Source organism: Mastigoproctus giganteus, chromosome 1, assembly GCF_048544385.1.
Source record: "Mastigoproctus giganteus isolate SK-2022 chromosome 1, ASM4854438v1, whole genome shotgun sequence".
Lineage (NCBI taxonomy): Eukaryota > Metazoa > Arthropoda > Arachnida > Uropygi > Thelyphonidae > Mastigoproctus > Mastigoproctus giganteus.
The window spans coordinates 260,376,408-260,397,550 of NC_143575.1; the positions used below are offsets into that span (position 1 = coordinate 260,376,408).

The 21,143-nt window shown below is 34.3% G+C and overlaps 1 protein-coding gene across 1 annotated transcript in view; it reads left to right on the plus strand.

The window, feature by feature from the left end:
• Ziz (dedicator of cytokinesis protein Ziz) overlaps positions 1 to 21,143 on the plus strand; it is a 464,297-nt gene that overhangs the window by 278,841 nt on the left and 164,313 nt on the right. The window contains 3 exon segments of the mRNA XM_090369931.1: positions 1,248 to 1,394; positions 7,362 to 7,445; positions 15,373 to 15,493. Coding sequence (XP_090226057.1) covers positions 1,248 to 1,394; positions 7,362 to 7,445; positions 15,373 to 15,493 — 352 coding nt within the window.

Here is a 21,143-nt window from a genome sequence, read left to right on the forward strand (position 1 = left end):
AGGGCATAAATTCAAATTGAGGAAAGACAGTTGTAGGATAGATGTGCAGAAGTTTGCCTTTAGCCAGCGTGTGGTTGATTGCTGGAAGAAACTTCTATATGTTGTTGTAGAAGTTGATAGCTTAAATAGATTCAAGGCAAAACTAGACAAACAATTGAAGCAAGTGGATGGGTGAAATTAAAGTGTTTTTTTTTTTTTTATCTGATGCTATATAAGCTTGCTTTCTTGCATCATGTGCCTTTACTAATGCTAACATCAAGTTCTCTTTCCTTCTAGCATTACTAATAGTTAACATTGTTATGAAGGATATTATGAATCCAAATTACAAAACCAGCTTGTACTCTTAAGTTTTTTTATCTATTCTATTGTATATCACCATTTAATTGGCTGTATCTGCAGTTCCTTTAAAATTCTTTTTAGTTTCTGTTTTTACTGCAGGTTTAATATAAGTTTCACTCATCTAATCTAACTCATGCTCTTTGAATATGATTCCTCTTGCATTCCAAGTCCTTTTCAGTGTTTTTGCCTTTTCAGTTTCATGTCTTATTAAGGGTAACATTGTTGAGGCCTGCCTATTTCCTATCATATGAGACTTTAGTAAGTAAAAATTTCCTTGTATACACTACCGACAGCAGACTAATGATGGGACTGCCATCTTACGTTCTATTAATTATGGTTATCATTTTTATTACCTTGAATGAGACCAGTTCTGTTAACATGGGCATGGAACTATTTCATTTAAACCCCAAGTAGTATGGATGGCCCAGAATTTGTTCTCTATGCACTGAGTTTCCTCTTGGTCCATGAATATTTATTGATTATTCACACCTATCCCGTATACTTGATGGTGTCTCTTCTATTTGCCACTTGAGGCATAAGATTAATGTTACCTTTTTAGTGATTTAAAAAGGAGTTAAAGAATCTCCCAAGAGGCTGAAAGTAATTTTTAGTTTATACTTGCAATAAAAATCTGTAATTTTCAAGATCATAATGTTTATTTCCATCTGCAGTTTATAATTCTTGCTAAGAATTTTTTTTTATTTTACTACATACTTATAAGAATTTAAAAGTTCTAACAAATCTTAAATGAATATGTAACTAAATGGTGACATAATTTATTTAGCAGTCAGCCAAATCTTCGTAACAGTATTGAAAATTTCTGTTTTTTGCAGTTATGCTGCATATTCTCATTTATTATTTCATTTAGTTAACATTATTAAAAGTTATAAATCTGTTTCTTTCCTAAGAGTCTTCGACATGATCGTTTTCCATCGGAGTATCAGTTTCGAGTGCAATGCTTACTTAGAGATATAATGCCACACATTCTCCAGAAATACAGAGAACTACCTATTGAAACAAGACAAGCTAATCAGAGTATGGGACATTTTTTAAAGGTAAGTCCTAAGAGTATATTCTGACTATTAGAGCAATAATTACAAGTTAAAAAACAAAACAAAAACAAACTATTGCTGCCTTAATACCATTCTGTCAGTGAATTTTAGCTAAAACAGTCCAGGACATCCATGTTGAAAGTCTAGCTGTCTCCTACTTTGTGAAGAAATGAATACTACAACACTAAACACTATATAAACTATAACATACCCTTTATGAGGTTGGGAAAAGGTACATAGAAAATTCTAGCAGTTGCTGACTGAGTAGAGAGAGAAGGTGGAATCTTAAACTTTTTTTGAAATTTTTGGAAATAAATAAAAGCCACCCTTGTACAAAGTGAATGAGATTATTTGAAAAAGAAAGATAAAAAAAATCTTAGAGGTAGTGATTAAGAGTGCAATCCAGGAACATTTAGACAGATATGGCATTCTGAAAGACGCACAACATGGTTTTTGTAAAGGGAAAATCATTTTTAACTAACTTAGTAGACTATTTTGACACAGTTACTCATGAGCTGGATATAGGGAACAATTTTGACATAGTTTATTTGGATTTTAGCAAAGCATTTGACTTGGTCCCTCATGAGAAGTTGCTGTATAAGCTTGAACAGGTTGGATTACTGGTAAGATTCTAAGATGGGTTGCTGAGTGGCTGCAGGGGGGGGGGAGAAGGCAGAGGGTTGTAATTAATGGATATTCTTCATATTGGTGTAACATCAGGAGTGGGTCCCTCAAGGATTGCTGCTTGGACCACTGTTGTTTCTCATTTTCGTAAATGACATCAACAAAGGGTTAGAAGGCATGATGTCAAAATTTGCTGATAATGTAAAGATTGGTAGAGTGAGTCGTTAATGATCAGAGTTCCTTCAGGGTGATTTGAACAGACTTCAAAGATGGTCAGAGAAGTGGCAGCTATGTTTTAATTATGCTAAATGCAAGGTCTTACACTTGGATTGAATTAAAGTCTGGGATTGAATTAAAGACAGTGGAGGAGGAGGAATGGGAACTGGGAGTGATGATATGGACAGATATGAAGTTTTCTGAACAGTGTAAACAGCTAGCCAGGAAAGCCTATGGTGTCTTAGTGTCCTATCAGTGATTTATCCAACATTTTCCTATAGAGATAGGAAGGTGATAATTACTCTGTAAGACCAGATTTGAAATACTGTTCAGCTACGGAGACCTCATCTGAAAAAAGACATTGAGCTTCTTGAAAGGGTCCAAAGTCAGGCAGCTCGAATGGTGAGATTGGAAAAAAGGATGACTGTACAAGGAAAGATTATGATTATGCGGACTGTAGAGCTTCACAACCAGACACCTGAGAGGTGATCTGATTGAGGTTTATAATGCTCTGAGAGTGATTAGTAAAATGAATGAAGGTGGAATTTTCACTGTTATAAAGAATTCAAGAACTAGTGGCCATAAATTCAAATTACAGGGGTTAAGGTTTAGAATAGATTGTAGGAAGTATTCTTTTAGCCAGCGAGTCATTGATTGCTGGAACAAGTTGCCCTTGCAAGTAGTTGATTCTAACAGTTTGAATGAATTCAAAGGTCAGTTAGATAGTTACCTGAGGAGGAAAGCATATATTTTCTTATCTGCTTGGTGGTTTTTTGTTTTTTTTTTTTGCCAGTGCAGAAAGAGCCTGTGGCTTCCTTGCATGATACACTATATGATGAATACTATTAGTATTGCTATTACTAATTACAAACCTCAGTGAGATGGTATGTCTCCTTTCAGATATAAATTTTTCCTAAATAAATTATATAACTGGCTTGAGGGAAATATTTAGAAGTGAAAAACTCTGTAAAACCAGCAAGATGATATCTCTGTTTTACTGATACTAGAACTCTCACAAACTGAAAAGAATTTTGAAAAGAAATTACCTAATGGAGAATTTTGAATAAGATGATAAAATTGAAATACGTCAGAAAACTTATTTTAGACTTAATAAAATTGAGTTTATACAGATATGTAAAGAATAAAATAGAGAAATAATGTTATGAATTGAGGTATGAAAAACCAGTAAAATAACAGCTCTTGGTTTTCAAATCTATTATTTTCCTTATATTCAAAATTCTCATTTGGTTCCTTCTTTGAGAATTATGTAGTAGTAGTAATAATGGCAAATGATGCAAGAAACGTTTATATAGCATCAGCCAAAAAAAAAAAAAAACACAGTTCACCTATTTGTACCCTCCAAGAATTTGTCTAGTTCTCCCTTGAATTTATTCAACCCATCCACTTCCACAACAACAGATAGAAGCCTGTTCCAACAATCAATGCCCTCTGGCTGAAAGAGCAAACTTCTGCACATCTATCTTGCAACTACCATCAGCCATTTCAATCCACTGCAGGATGAAGGCCTCTCCAGCAACTTTCCAGTTCCTTCTGTTTTGTGCAATGGCCATCCATTTACTACCCACAAACTCATGAATTTCATCTATCCATCTCCGCCTTTGTCTTCCAGGTTTTCTTCTAGCTCCTCTTGGGTACCATTCTGTTATTTTCTTAATCCATCTGTCATGTCTTCGAGCTATGTGTCCTGCCCAAGACCATTTTAGTTCTTTAGTTTTGATAAGAATGTCCTTTACTTGAGTTTGCTGCCTAATCCATGTGTTTCTCTTCTTATCTAACAGTCTGATTCCCAATATAATTCGTTCCATTCTTCACTGTGTAGTTCTCAACTTTTCTTCCATTCTTTTGGTGAGTGTCCAAGTTTCACTTCCATAAGTCATGGTGGGAGTATACATTAGTTCATTATTTTACATTTCAGACAAACTGGGATATTGCTCTTCAGTATGTGACTATATTTCCTGAATGCTATCCATCCAAAATTTATTCTTCTCTTGACTTCCAGCCATTTATCATTATTACAGCTAATAACTTGTCCCATATAAGTATGACTCCACCTTTTCAATTACTTCTCCTTCAATCATTATGTCTCTTTCTGTGGCATACTTGTTCGTCATTACTTTTGTTTTAGCCATATTCATCTTTAGTCCAAAATCCTTACTAACTGTGCATAACTGATTAAGCTTTTCCTCTAATTCTTTGGGATCATGGCTTATGACCATAATGTCATCTGCAAATCGTAAATGGTTTAGGTACTCTCCATTCATTGACTCCTTTCTGCGACCAGGCTAATCTTCTGAAAGCTTCCTCAAGGGCAGCAGTAAATAGTTTCGGAGATAGTGTCGCCTTGTCGAACTCCTTTCTTGATTTTAAATTTCCTACTGTCTTTGTCTTGTCTAATAAAGGAGGTAGCGTTCTCATATTTTCTTCAAAATAATAATATATGGGGTATCTATGCCTTGTCTTTCCAGTGCCCGAAACATTGCCTTATGTTGTATGAAGTCAAATGCCTTTTCTTAATCCACAGATGCCAGGCATAATGGTGTTTTATATTCATTTGCTTTCTCCATTAGCTGTGATATTAAGTGAAGGTGATCCATAGTTGAGAACCCTGTCCTAAAGCCAGCTTGCTCTTTCGGTTGATTCTCTTCAAGTATTCTTTCTAATCTGTTAGTAATGACCCTTGTGAACAACTTGTAGATGTGGGATAACAACCTAATTGTTCTATAATTTCCAATTTCTGATTTATCTCCTTTGTTATGCAGCAAAACTATGATTGCATTATTCCACTGCTTAGGCATCACACCTTTTCTAATGCACTTTGTGAAGAGCCTTGCCAGTTTTTGTGTTGTCTCTCTTCCTCCCAATTTTAACAACTCTACAGTAACTTCATCTTCCCCTGGGGCTTTCTGATTCTTCATTTTCTTCAATGCATGTTCTACCTCATTAGGAAGAATATCGGGTATGTTGTATGTGTTGCTAATTTGTGATCCATCTTCCCCACAGCTGGCATCATTCCCTCGCTCCTTGTATAATTCTCTATAGTAGTCTTCTGCTATTTGAATTATGCCTTCTCTACTATTTATAAGTACACCATCGCTATTCTTCAGTTTCAGTATCATTTGTCTTTCTGTATTACTGCTCATGGCTGCTGATTTAAGTCCTTTGTTTTCCCTTAATGCTTGTTCTACTTTTCTTGTGTTAAATCTTCTTATGTCCTCTCTGAGTCTCTTTCTAATGGCTTTGCATAACTCAATATACCCAATTTTCTCCTTGTCAGTGTTTATCTTGCTCTTCATTCGTCGCCTTCGGTTCATCATAACAAGTGTTTCTCGACTAATTTTTTCTTCTTTGGATTTCTTTTCCCTATAGGTTTTTTGGGCTTTATCACTTTCAGAAAGTTGTAATATTCCTCGTCGATATCTTGGTCCTGAGCAGTCTGCAGAAGCTCAAACTTGTCAAGTTCCAGTACAAAAATACTGCTTTTTCTCCTCTTCTGTTATCTCAAAAACCTTTGTATTATTTACTCGAGTCAGTTTTTTACTTTCCTTTCCTACACCTATATCAAGTGTACATCTTACCATTCTGTGATCACTTCCAACATTTACCTTATTCAGGACGGTAACATCATTCACGATATATCTTCTGTTAGTGAGGATGAAGTCTATTTCATTAGTTGTTAATCCATTTGGACTCTTCCATGTCCACTTTCTGTTCACCCTTTTCTTGAAAAAAGTGTTCATTACTTACAATCCTTGAGATTCTGCAAATTCCACAAGTCTTTCACCTCTTTCATTTCTTTTTTACCAATTCCAAAATTTCCTATAGTTCCCCTTTCTGCACTGTTTTGTCTTTTTCCAACATTAGCATTGAAGTCCCCCCTAATAATAGTGTAGTGGGTTTTCTGCTCATCTAGAAGACTCAATTTCGGTGTACATTTCTTCAACCTCTTCATCATCATGGCTTGATATTGGTGCATAAATCATTATAACCTTTAGCTTGTACCTCATTGAAATCTTGAGTATTAGTCCTGGCACCCATGGTGATGTACTTTTGAATTCCAAAATGTTGTTTTTTAAATTTTTATTGACCAGAAACCCAACTCCACCTTCACTCCTTTTATTGGTGTACAGCAGATTTCCACTTAATAAACTTATAAGTGATTCATTTCTTCTTCTCGTTTCAGCCAAACTGATGATATTCCAAGTCACATTTTCTAATTCCTTTTCCAGCTCTAATATCCTGTCTTCACCGATGAGCAATCTTGCGTTGTAATAGGCCAAGTTCAGTTTCTGTGCATGGCAGCCTGGTCGTACCCAGAGATTCTTGGCACCCTCTGCTTCCACTCTGATCATCTTGCTTCCGTAAGAGGGGGAGTGAAAGCCATCCTGCAACCATCCTTCCTCAACTTGAATTTATGCTCCCCATGTGTGTAATCCCAGCAAGTGGAAGAATACCATTAACACTCAACTTACTCAATCCATTCAAGGCTTTTAAACACCTCAGTCAAATCTCCTCACAGGTGCCTAGTTTTGAGATGCTGTAATTTGCAGAACTGAAGCTTTCCTAGTTAAGAGCACCCCTTTTGTTCCCTTCACCAATCAGATTGCCCTTCTCTGCACCTGTTCCAGCAGATCCACAGAGGGCTTCCTAAAGTGAGGCCTCCATACATCCTGTATGCAATACTTTAGATGTGGCCTAACCATGGCCTTGCACAAAGCAATAATCACCTCCTTATCCCTGCTAGCAAAGTTTATGTATATTATTGACCAAGCCCCATGAGCTGTCCTCACAGCACATCTGCACTGCTCAGAGAAGGGCAACTCCCAGGTTGCCCTTCTCTGAGCAGTAGAGAAATGTACAGCCTATACTGCAATTTTAATATTATTATTATTATGGATATTAAACTGATCCATATGGTCTTTTTATTAAAGTCTATATAAATGTTTTAATTTTCTAAGAATGACTTAAAAATGTGTTATTTATCTTATGTTTATTTATTCTATAAGAATTTAATTAACTAAATAACTGTATCTAACAGTCATACTTATTAAAAATTTCATTATCTATATGATAGATCACATTGTAATTTTTTTCCCTTTTTGTGTTTTTTAGAAATGTTTAACCTTCATGGACCGTGGTTTTGTTTTCAAACTTATAAATTCTTATTTAGAGAAATTTAATGCCTGTGATGCAAGGGTAAGTTATCCCTGTAAGGATTAGTAAAATTGAATTGATTTTATATTGTTGATGAGTTAATGTGTGTGTGTGTGTGTGTGTGTGTGTGTGTGTGTGTGTGTGTGTGTGTGTGTGTGTGTGTGTGTGTTCAGAACAGATTTTGATTCCACATTTAAGAGTATTTTTGATATAAGCAGAGGAATATACAAATATGGGAACCATTTGCTCACTCCACATTAAGCAGTTTATTTCTGTGATTGCAATATTTCATGTAAATATTCCAAATTGTGGGTTTCTTTCTCGACCAGTAATTAATTTGAAATAAGTTTAATTTAATTTCAACAAAAATTAATTAAAAATAAAATTGCACTTGTTCCAAGTTTTCCATTCTGCATAATATGCAAATAGGTTCTTGAATGCACACTTATATAGATGTATTTCACAATTAAACCACAAGTATACCCTACAAACTGTTGCACTAGGACAAAAATAGGCAACGTGTCAAAAATCCTCCATAACAATATCATTCAGTCATCCTTTTGGATACATTTGGTGAATTATTTTTAGAATATAATTAAGCATATTTCTTAATCCAAATTACAAATAATCTCTTAAAAATATATAGTAAATTGAAAGAACATATGGTATTGATTATTATTTTTAGGTGACTCTCAAACATGAAAGATGTTAATGCTATATATTGGGGTGGAATTTCTGTAGTTGTTTAGTTACAACAAGTGTATGTATGTGAAAGAAGGTTGTTCCAAAGAAGTAGAAGGGGAAAAATGAGGAAAAGTTTTTTTGGTGAAATATACATACTATAGGATTGCAGAGGGTTTTATTTACATTTAAATTTCAGTAATGGGGGTTTATTCTTCTCTCTCTCTCTCTCACTCTCAAGACCAGGTTAGAGTACTATGAGCAGTCTTATGTTAAGTGTTGGGCTTATGTTCAACTTAGACACAAGTATGATTATCTGTGGTTTTGCTTGAGTTGTTAATATATTTCTAAATTGTACAGGATCACTTCTAAAGAGGAATCTGCTATGTATTTAAAAATCTGAGAAACTACTGGACTGCTGTTTTGAAACTTTAATAACTTCTTGTCAGCTGGAAAGTGGTCTCTGTTAGTATTAGTAATGATATATGATATAAGGAAGCAAGCTTACCAAAAAACTAGCATCAGAAAAAAATAAATAATAAATAAGTTTTTTAATCCTCCTTGAAATTTATTCTTCTATCCCACTTCTATACAACACTAGATAGAGGTTTGTTTCATCGATCAGTTACTCTCTGGCTGAAAGCAAATTTTTGCATATCTGCTCTATGACCATCCTTTTCAAATTTAAAATTTATGTTCTCTTATACCTGCTGGTGTCATCTGAGAATAACATAGGCATAAGAGAACAAATTCATCTGAGAATGACACAGGCATAACAGCAAAGACTATTAGATGTCTTTTATCTTTGCATTATTGACACCAAATACTTTCTCACTGCTTTGGTGGCTATGGAAAAGTTTTCTAAAGATTTAACTGTGTAAAGATTAATAAAAATTAATAGCAATAAAGATTAATTTTCAAAGCAAATAAATGCACAGAATGAAAACTCTTAACTGCTTTGCAACAGAATTGAAGTTCAAAAATATGAACCAAAACATGCTCTCCCTTATGCCAATTTAATAAAAACTGCCATCTTTGTCAATAACAATTATTAAAGACCAATGAGAGAGGAGTACAGAGAAACTTCATGAACATCACTTAAGTTGATGGATGACAAACTGATTGTAGCACAATATTTCAGCCTGTTTTTATGTATAGTGAAGGTAGCCATGTTTATATGCATTTGCAATTTTTAAAAATAAAAAAGTGATGAATTGTGGACTTCGTTTAGTGTCATAAATTGTGGACTTCATTAGATGTCAGACTTTCTATAGTAAGACCATAGTGTGTGTATTTATGGCAGTTTTATGGGCAAATGTATGGATATAATAGATTTTTCAGAAGTGTTAAATTAAATATTGTTAACTATAATATAATTCAGTTAGGAGAACCAATTCATTAGTTCTTTAGAGAACAAGTTTTTTGGTTTTTGGACAACCAGATTTCAGATGTTATACCTGTAATTTGACATAATGATAGTTGTTTGTTTTTCTTTATTTTAACTATTAAATAAAAAATATTTTTTAATAAAGTTGATTTTGCCAGATAAAAGTTACATGAATGTATTGTTTATTCCAAAGTTGAGAGATATGATTATTTATGGCAATGCTTCTCAAATTTTAATACCTTTAATGATGCAGATACAAAACTATAATGAAAGAATATTACAGCTCCTATGGTTTTCACTCAGGTGGTTTTTTTTATTTTAAAGATACCAACATGCCTACTTCAGGATTTCCTAAGGTTTCATGGATGATGGGTGGGTTACTGATCAAAATTCAGAAACATAAAGAATAGGTAATGAAAGATATGATAGAGGGTTATTGCCAAATAGTTGTTCTTGATGGAGAAGCCAGAAATTCCTGATGGTTTTGTTGTATACATTTTTAAATAAATGCTTTGACTCCATGAAGATCTTTCCCAAGATCTCTTGTCCTGCATAGCATTAGTAGAGGCATACGATGCAAGAAAGCAAGCTTATGCAGCATCAGCCAAAAAAAAAAAAAAAAAACCCTCCTATTTCACCCCTCTATTCATTCCAAATGCCTGTCCAGCTAAGCCTTAAGTTTATTTAGGCTATCAACTTTCATAACAAAAGATGGAAGTCTGTTCCACCAATCAACTACCCACTGGCTAAAGGCAAATTTCTGCACATCTATTCTACAACTGTCTTTCCTCAGTTTGAACCTGTGCCCCCCTCAGGTTCTTAATCTGAGCAAGAGGAAGAATCCCATCAGCATTCAACTTGCTCAAGCCATTCAAGGCCTTATACACCTCAATCAGATCACCTTGCAGGTGCCTACTCTCCAGGCACTGCAATTTGCAGAATTTAAGCCTTTCTTGGTAAGAGCACCCCTTTGTTCCCCTCACCAATCTTGTTGTCATTCTTTGTACTCATTCTAGCAACTCTACATCCTTCCTAAAATGAAGCCTCCAGACCTGTACACAGTACTCTAGGCCTGCCTTGGTCAGGCCTAGAGTATTGTGGCCTGACCATTGCCTTGTACAACAGGATAATCACCTCCCTCTCCCTGCTAGCAAAATTCCTATATATCATTGACAATCCATGACCTACCCTGGCAGCCCATCTGTACTGCTCAGCGAACTTCATATTTGACTGCACAGTTATCCAAAGGTCTTGTTCACTTTCCACTTCCCTGAGCACAGTACCACAAAGTTGGTATGTTTCTCTTCGGTTATTGCTACCCATATGTAGTACTTTGCATTTGTCAATGTTAAACTTCAGTTGCCACTTCTCAGCCTATTTGCCCAACTTATCTAGATCCAGTTGGAGTAGCATACTGTCTTTACTGTTGTTAACAATCCTGCCAACCTTTGTATTATCTGCAAACTTGGACGTTAATCCCGATATACTTTCATCAATATCATTGATGACTACAAAAAACAACAATGGGCCCAGCACCAAACCCTGGGGAACTCTACTAATAACACTTGTCCACGAAGAGCAGTGTCCATTGATTACCACCCTCTGTCATCTCCCACTCAACCATCCCTTTATCCATTGTAGTAACTTACCCTTAATGCCATACCTCTCCAATTTGTACAGCAGTCTTCCATGTGCAACAGTATCAAAAGCCTTTCTAAGATCCAAATATATAATATCAAAGTTATTCCCTGCATCCAGTTCTTTTGTGACCACATCATAGTATCCAATCAAATTGGTCAGACAAGACCTCCCTTTAACAAACCCATGCTGTGTCTTGTCTAGATGATCCTGCATTGCATCTTTAACCAGTGACTCCATTATTTTCCCCTGAACACAAGTTAAACTGACAGGTCTATAGTTACTTGTGTACATTTTGAACCCCCTTTGTGAATTGGTGATACATTTGCACACCTCCAGTCCATGGGGACCTCTCCTGAGTCCAAGGAAGCTCTCATAATTATGGCTAAGGGTTTGCTTACTTCCTTTGCTGCCTCCTTTAATATAACTGGATAGATCCCATCCATCCCAGGTGCCTTCCTTATGTTTAACTTCAACAATTTCTCCTTCACTTTGCTCTCAGTTATTACAGAATCACTTAGATCCTTGTGAGAGTTTGATAAACTTCTGGCATTCCTCTCATTGAATAACTCCATGTGTAAATTAGATGCAAAATACTCATTCAGTTTATCAGCTACCTGAGCAAGATCATCAATTGTCAACCCATCTATGTTAAGTGCTCCAATCTGATTCATCCCTTTCTTTCTAGAGTTTACATAAGAACTCTTTGCTGTTTTTCTTTGTATCCTTTGCCGAAGATTTCTTGTAATCTGCCTTTGCCTGCCTAACCTCCTTTGTGACTTGATTACAGACAAGCTTATATCTGCCATAGGCTTCTGTGTAACCTGATAATTTATATGCATCCCACACATTTTTCTTCTCTGCCACGAGCCTGATTAATTCATCTGACATCCGTTTAGGCTTGAACCTTAAACAGTATTTCTTAGTTGGAATGAAAAGCCTAGTAGCCTCCAAGATTAAGTTCCTGAAGGCTTCCCATTTTGAATTCATTGTTGGTAACATCATCAGTTGATTGCACTGTACAGAATTTTAAAAACTGCCTGAGACCCCTGTAGTGACCTTTACGAATGCAAAAGCCCTTCTCTTTAGCCTTCACGGTAGTTACATCTTTAAGTAATTCCCACATCAGTACATTGTGATTGATCACTGTCACCCAGTGGTTCCTTTATCTGCAAATTCTTAATGCATGAATAATCAAAATAGTGTTTGGGAAGTATTTCTTTTTTTCACTGTTATTCTGGTTGAAACTTCTTTTTGACAATTCTTTTTTTAATAATGTATTCTGTTTGGTGAGGAAATTTTTAAACTTTTTTTTAAACTGCCTACATAGCTGTAGTCAAATTCAGTGACTTTTGGTGTTAGCATATTCTAGAATATATATACAGTGGAATATCATTAATACAACGTTCAGAGGATCTGAATTTTCACGTTTTGTAATAACTAGTTTTGTAGTAACGAGGTCCCCCAAAAGTGTCAAATTTTACTGTTTTTCTTTCTTTTTTTTTTTGGTACATACTGTATATCTAATAATAATATCAAAAATAAATTAATAAAAATAAAATAAAAACAAAAGCCTCGTCTAACAATACAGTAATAGGAATAACATTTTTTAAAAATTATTTTATTAATAAGATAAACTAAGAAAAGCAATATTAACGGAAATGAAAATATTGTACAGTATATATTTTGATATATACAATATTTTAGTATCACACTAAAAAGAATTACAATCTTAATATAAAAAGAGACATACAAACCATTTAACTTTTTAATAAATTAATCTAATTTAAAGAAAGAATCCAACATTGTTTGCACAGTTTTGTCCTATATGCATTTTTAACTACAGCACAGATGTTATCAAATGCAATAGTTGTTTCTTTATCAACGCAGGCCAACACATTCTCTATTATGTTCAATGCATTTTGGGCATCTTTTTTTAGATGGCAGTGTGTGCGCTTCTTCACTTTCACTGTTGCTGGTAACAAAAACATTGTTTTGTTTGGTACCCAGCAGCTCTTCTGGTGTTTGCATTGCAATAGTAGCAACTTCATCATCCACCTTCACAAACTCTTCAAACTCACCAACAAAATCCATATGCTCCTTAAAATTCCTCCATTCCTTACTGTTGCTATCACATTTGTCTGCTGGACCATGCTTTTCGATGATGTTCTCTCCAAAGCCACTCTTTCTGAAGCAGTTGATTATTACACTTGATGTAATACTTTCCCAAGCAATAACAAGATTACGGATAGCATCAAAGACATTCCAGTTTGGCTGAAAATTGTTCCTTCCTTCCTTCTCTTTGCTTATCAGCTGGTCTCTATATGCTCTTTTGAGGTTATAAATAATGCCTTGATCCAGTTGCGTTAAACTGGTGGTATTGGGGGGGGGGTAAAAACAACAGCTGTATATTTGTCAACTTAAGTGTCTCGGCAGAATGTGCTGTACAACAGTCTAGAATCATCAAAATGTTCCTTTTTTCTGAAGCCATTCTTCTGTCCAATATTGATAACCAAGAAAAACTCTGAAAAATTGACCGTAAGCCAAGCACTTCTGTTGGCCTCATAATCACAGGGAAGTTGGTTAACTGCTTTAAAACACCTTAGCTTGGAAAACTTACCAATCACAAGTGGATGTAGTTTGAACTGCCATGTGAATTGCAGCATAACAGAACAGTGTCTTTGTTTACTTAATTTTCCACCATGACAAGACTCTCCTCGAACAAAATGTTTTGTTTGGCAGCAAATTATAAAATAAACTTGTCTCGTCAAGATTAAAAATATCCTTTGCCTCATATTTTCCAAGGATGGACTGTACAGAACACAACCAGTCTGTAGCCTTTTCTTTGTCGACTAATCCAGACTCACTGCAAACATTTCGTGAAACCAAGTTATTCCTGTCTTTAAATCTTTGGAGCCAGCCACTGCTGCATTTGAAGTTGCTGATCCCACGTTGCTGAGCTAGATAATTTGCCTTTCTTGCAAAATCGGACCTGATATTGGCAAATTAGATGCACGCATTTGTTGGTACCACTCATAGTTTTGTTTCAAGCTCCAGTGTCCCCCACTTCTTTGCTGCTCCAGTTTCACACTTCTTCGTCTTTTTCAGTATTGTAGATAAAGTAGGTAAAGGGGATGTCGTATTCCTTTGCGATGTTGGTTTTGCTTCTTTCCATCCTATCAGCCTCTTCTATAATTCTTAGTTTAATTTCCAGGCTTAATTCTGTCCGTCAACGTTTTGTCGCCATAACACTGCTAGATGAGATTTAATATAAACAAATTTTAAATTAATTTAAAGACACAATTCCGAAAAAGACATCAGCTCAGATAAAATAGCACAAAAAATAATTGCTGTATACAAAAGCAAAAGACTCTTTGAACTGGGGTAACAATTGCAACTGTCCTTATTCCTATGGAAAGTGAGGGAGTGCATGCTCTAAACAACTTATAAAAACTTTTTATTCTTTTGTTAATTTAATAACTCATCCTTCAGAAAGATGTTTTTCAGAGTGCACTTGATGTTTTAGCTAACATAAACTGCTTTTGTTTACACAAAACTAATTTCTAACAAGTCAGTGCCATCCTTTGGGAAGACATCATTTGGGAAGGAAGTAGGGAGCCAGGCGGCTGAGGCAATAATCAGATTGCTCTGCCAAGATTTGTATTAAACATACAAAATGACAATATTTATTTCTCACTGGGTGAAAAGAACTTTTGTAATACATATTTAATAACAGAATTTTGTAATAAATGAATATATTTACATAGAAAAGCCTATCCTTTTTCAGGGGAATGGTATATGCTTCATATAAACAAGTATTTTGTATAAACTGAGTTTGTGTTAACAAGATTTTACTGTTCATGCTATATATATAAACAATATACCATTTGCTGACACTTTGACACAAATGTGTCAAAGTGTCAACATGATGTAATGTATGTTGTATTCATATATGCATTATTAAATCTTTAACTTAGAGGGAGTATTTCATCTTTCATATTATTTTTAAAGATTAATTCCGACATTAATTATACCCAATGGCTACTAGTTACTGTCTTACTAATGTAATATTAAAAATAGCAAGGGTTTCTTTTTAAGAAGTAAATTATTTAAAAAGTTACTGCTTTTTAATGTTAGACTTTAAAGAAATAGAAAGTTATAAAATTAAAGTGAAGATCATATTGCAATACTATACAGCACAGATAGAATAATTTTCTTGGGCAGTTTTACACTTTGTATTTCTTATGTAATTTTCTTTTTCAGATACTCCAGGAATATAAATTTGAATTCCTACAAATTATTTCTTCTCATGAACATTTTATTGCTCTTAATTTGCCATTAATGAGGGGAAATGCAGCTCGAGGACAGACTAAAAATATTAAAGGTCAGTATATAATTTTTCATAGATTTAATATGTTGAAGGAGAAAGGAGAGACATTTTCTTATGTATGATGTGAAATACATTAAATGTACAAAATGGGAAAATAAAATTCTTAATGACTTTTCTTTACAAGTATGTTTTACATTTATATGAACCTTTTAGTTTGCAAATGATATTCTGTTTATGGGTTAGGTTAAAACTTAAAACTAAATGTTATCTTTCAATGTGCTTTCTTGTTATCCTCAGTTAATCTTCCTGTGTTGAAAAGTGAGTTAACTGCTGCAACTTAACATTATTGGTTTACTGGTATTTCCAGTTATATGTAGCAAAGATATTACTGAGTGTGCTGTGATTTTGGCAGAGATTGTATAAATCTGTACTTAGAATACTTGAAACTGCTGGTTTTTTAGTTGAAGGCAAATTAGTGGTTGACTTAAAACCAAAGGCAATAAAAGTATAAAATAGCAGTTACAATCAAAAATAAAAATAAAAAAATTACTAATAGGAGATTCAGGGTTGTGCAGTAATGTGCCTCAAATTTGTCCAAGGAATCACTATAAAGAAATAGAGCCAAAACCATTTCATCAACTGAATATGTTTTTATTCTATGTTAATTTTTTAAACATTACCTTTAAGGGGTTACATTTAAAAAATATATATATATATTTATATTAAATGTAATATAAAATCAAAGTTTCAGTTGATAAATAAAAATAAATAAGCAAGGTACAACAGATGCACCAAAACACGCAAGGTAGAGGTGAAAGTTTGCACAGGTAGAGGTGAAAAATACACAAAGTGCCAAGGACTAGAAGGGTAAGGATAGTAAATAAAAGTAGTGTAGGTTTGTAAAAGGCAAAAGAATGTTAATATCCTAAAAGTTACGATGAATTAAGAAAATTGAGCTGAAATGCAAAGCCAATTAGAGGTTGAGGGAGCTGTAAAGTAAAATGATTGAACAAAATGAAGTAAAAATAAAAGGTGGTAGTGCTGTTATCAGATATGGGTGGGCAAATTTAGTTAAGTTGAAAACAGGAATAGCAAAAATGCAAAATCTGATGTCAGCTGAAGTAAATATTGATACATAATCAGTCGGTATTTCATCAGGGGACTACACCTGACCATGTATCAGGAACTGTGCTTCTATACTTGTCCATAACAGTGGAAGAGAGGTGAAATAAAGCCAGAAAGCAAAAAGAATAAAATTAGCACATTCTCTTATAGCAGCGGTTCCCAAACTACTGAGATTTATGGACCCCTTCAAAAATCTAAACAAGTTTGCGGCCCCCTTCAAAAAAGAAAACCCAGTACGAACACTGGTTTTTCTGAAAAGAAAATTTAAGTTTAATGTGTGAAACAACTCAACTTTATTTTTATACAAATACATAATAACTTTATTTATCATCAACTTGCTATACATAGAATGAATAATTTGAAATATGGATACAATTATATATGCTAATTGTATTGAAAATAAGTAATGTTGTATGATGAAGTTCATTGTGATTCTGTCAGTATATTTTTTAAGAAAATAAACACACATTACTTTGATACCTTCTGAATGTTTCGCAGACTCCCTGAAACTGGTCTACGAACCCCCAGGGGTCTGCAAACCCCAATTTGGGAAACTCTGTCTTACAGTTTGGACAAGGTAGTCCCTATGCAGTGTCAATGATATGAAAGTTAAGGTAAAAATAAGGGAAAAGCAAAAATATATATATATATATATATATATATATATATATAATTAAGTGTTTTCAGAGTGGGAAAAAAGGTTTTTGAATTATATGTAGATTTTTAAGTAAATTTGAAAAATATATTTTTGTTGGAATTTTGTGGAAATTAGAGGAATTAAATTTTTAATTTTAATTCCCTACATTTCCTATCCTTACATTTACAGAATTGAAGTGTTACATATACTTATTGCACTACAGAAAATCATTTCAGGCAGTGTCATACTGTTTCCCGCAGCAACAGGGACTACTTGTTGGAAAAAAGATATGAAACTATGATTTTTGGTTTCTTTCAGCAGTAAAACCTGCACTTTATTACTACTATCAAATTTTAGTTTTTATTTTGATTTTTGTTAGATTAGGTTGTCTGTGTATGCTGCTCATTTTATTTCAGTTATTGTTTCGGAACATGATTAGAAGAATAGAAAAATTATGCATGCAATTACTAAGATGCTTATTGTTTTATTTATTGATGTGTAAACATCCTTGGCGACAGCTACTAAATTTCGGATAGTAGTAAAATCAATTTGTCATGATTTTACAATGTAGAAATGACGTCATTTCCATTTCGTAGCAAAGAAAACTGGAGTTGTGAGAGGAGATCATGCAATGGATCATGGAACTAACGGGAAATTATGGGAATAAGGTTACTAACTGAAATGACGTAAATTGGCGCCATTTCTGTTAGTAACCTTTAATGGAAATGATGACAAATAATGTAATTTCCGTTAAAGTTACCAATCTTCACATTTCTTTTAGGTATTTTGATTTGTATATCTTGGTTACGAAATAAGAGTTTTTGTATTGTAAATATTTTATTCATCATTCATACAAATTTCCATAATTTCAACTGGAAGACAAATGGATTATGATAACTGAAGTAAGAGACATATCTAAAAACAGCGTCAATTGATGTACCTGATCTTGTAGTTGAGATTGAGGGATTAGTGTTCATTGTGAGATTGAACGTTTCTTGCAGGAAAGTATTGAACAGTTTACTTTCTTTCAGTTAGAAGTTCATGTTGAAATCGCCGCTCATGATTATGGGTATTTTATGTAAATCTTTCTGTAACAGCGATGCACCTTGAATTGAGTATGGGAACAAAGTGAAATGAATGGAGCACTCTTGTTGTTCATATGTCGCCAACGGGCTGAACACTGACTGTCATCAAAGAATGATTGATCTATCATGATTTGATACAATCGATAGAGAGGCATGTCGACCAAATATTGAAGCCATGCTTTAACCACTCGCTTTCTTACTAACCCGGTTAAATAGCTGGACTTGTGTATTTTCTTGCATTTTATATGCATGTTTATCCAATGATCGTCGTCAGTCAGCCTTGGCAAGTGATGAACCATCCTCTTGACTGAAACAGGCACATTGATCACTTGGCCTAGAATGCTGTATTGTCTGTATGCGTGTCCCAGGCACCTTATTTGCATGTGTGGTAAGCGAGGAGGAATAAGCCTCTCTGTCACTAAATCCAACTTCGGTAAATGCGATGGAATTTCTGGGTAGACAAAGCTGTTTGACTTGCAAAGCGCTGGAATGGTGTTGTTCCTAATTGATCCTCTGCAGCTATTACACACCAGAATCCCATCGATGTCAACATCTGGAAATGCAGTGTGTATCAAGGGTACATCTTTAGCAGCTGGTTTCTTTGTGTCGTTTTCGAACCATATACGATCGCATATGTTGCATACAGAACAGAAATCATTTCTCATAAATATCCTTTCAAACTCTCGATGTGCATTCTTATGTAAATAGTTGTCAGTGTAAGGAATGGGAGATTGATCATTAAACTCATCTGCTCCGCAATTGGAGAAATGCTCCATTGTACATAATTAATACTCACTTCGGGTACAACATTGTTAGAAGGAGCAATATTGCTAGTTGAAGGCACTGCTAAATCCAACACTTGATTTTCTGTTTGTATTTTATGCACTCTCAATAGTCTTTGTCATTCTCGTACACTCATTGCTACCTCCATCTTTATTTTCTTAGGTTGGCTTGCTTGCTCGATACTCTCGGCAACATTGAACACTCGGTTATAGCAGTTTGGCATTCAGTCCCTTTTACTACTCAGAAAAGTACTGATGTGAAAACATCTGGGCACCTAACAACGGAATGTAATGAAATTACGGATTGTAACAATACAAATACTTTTATTGTTGCAATCATACTATTCAACAAATGGCTACAATTAAATGGGTAATTATGCTATTGGCCTAACCTCTTCCAAATGTCTATTCGGTTGAGTAAGCAGCAGGCATGTGCATAAAACATTATTATTATTATTAGCCATATGGTGCAAGGAAGCCTGAGGCTTATGCTGCACCAGCCAAAAAAAAAATTTTCCGAGTTACCCAGAGAGAGAGAGAGAGAGAGAGAGAGAGAGAGAGAGGAATGATGATATCCAGCTGAGGACCCTGGGTTTGCCAAGCCCATACTCACCAGATGTGAGCCGCTATCATTCATACTAAATATTTCAAACTGAAGTATGAAACTAATGTCACTAACATTGATTCAGTAGAGTAAGTTGCATGCACAAGCATAAAACATTACATCATTCATGATTTCAGTTCTAGCTGTTTGATTTTAAAATGGTTCTGATTTTTGTCAAAGATGTTTACACATAAAACATCTTTCATGGGTACAGGGTACACACACACACACACACACACACACACACACACACACACACACACACACACACACACACACACACACACACACACACACACACACACAATTTTTTATTATTTTTTTATTTTTTGTGAAGGGTGGTATATGAAAACTGATGCTGTGCAACAGTAAAGAAGGTAACTGCCATTATGATTATAATATTTTAATGTTGAAGATCTGTGTTCCAACAATAAAAAAAAAAAAAACAATAAGAAATATTCAATACTACCTCTGCTGTAAGCACTTTGTCAGCAGTTCTCAAACTTATTGAGCCCACACCTCCCTTGACCTATAAAATTTTCCCGGCAACTCCCTAGAAGTAAAGCATCTATAATTGTGCAATTTCTTATTTTTAATATGTTAATGCAATAATTATTAATACGTGAAATGATAATCGGGATATTATTTTATTCTTAAAAAACATTAACGTGGTGTTTGTGCTTGCTTTTTATTGCATAATATATGAAACATAGGCATCATTTTCGAAATGGCAATACATATTTCTTTTTCAACATTAATTTTTTATCTGTACTTAGATTTAATGATTGACTGCCAATGCTGAAAATCCAACTTCACAAAGGTAAGAACTTGCAAATGGCACTAGTATTCTCAAAGCTTTATTGCTACATTCTGGGTATTTATGATTTGCTAAACACCAAAATTCATATACAGATAACAACAAAAAGGGAATATGATGCATTCTCTTTGTAAAAAATACCCCAAATATTTTCTATAATTATTTACATTAATAATACAGATCAAATAGTATTAGATATCTAATAGTAAAAAAATCATTCTTAATACATTTTTAATGTTTGCCATGAAAATCTTACATAAACTGGTACATCATCCGTGATGCCCCTGGTAAATTATGGCACCTCCCCGGGGCATCGCAACACACAGTTTGAGAACCGCTGCTTTAAGTCATTTGTTTTTAACCCCTATGCCAACATTTATATCAGTTAACACTGATGTTTAAAGAAGAAGCCATTGATTATTTTATTAATACAGGAACTGAAATACCAAAAAATTTTAGTTTTTTTTTTATATGACACATAAAATGTACAGTTTTTAAAAATGAGAAGTGTAGTTTAAAGCTGCCAATAACATTTGATTCTTCTGCCTTCTAAGTATTAATATTAGTAGTGACAAAATCATGCAAGGAAGCAAGCTCATCTTATCACCGAAAGCACTGCTCACTTCATTTGCCAATAATTCTAATAAGTAATGT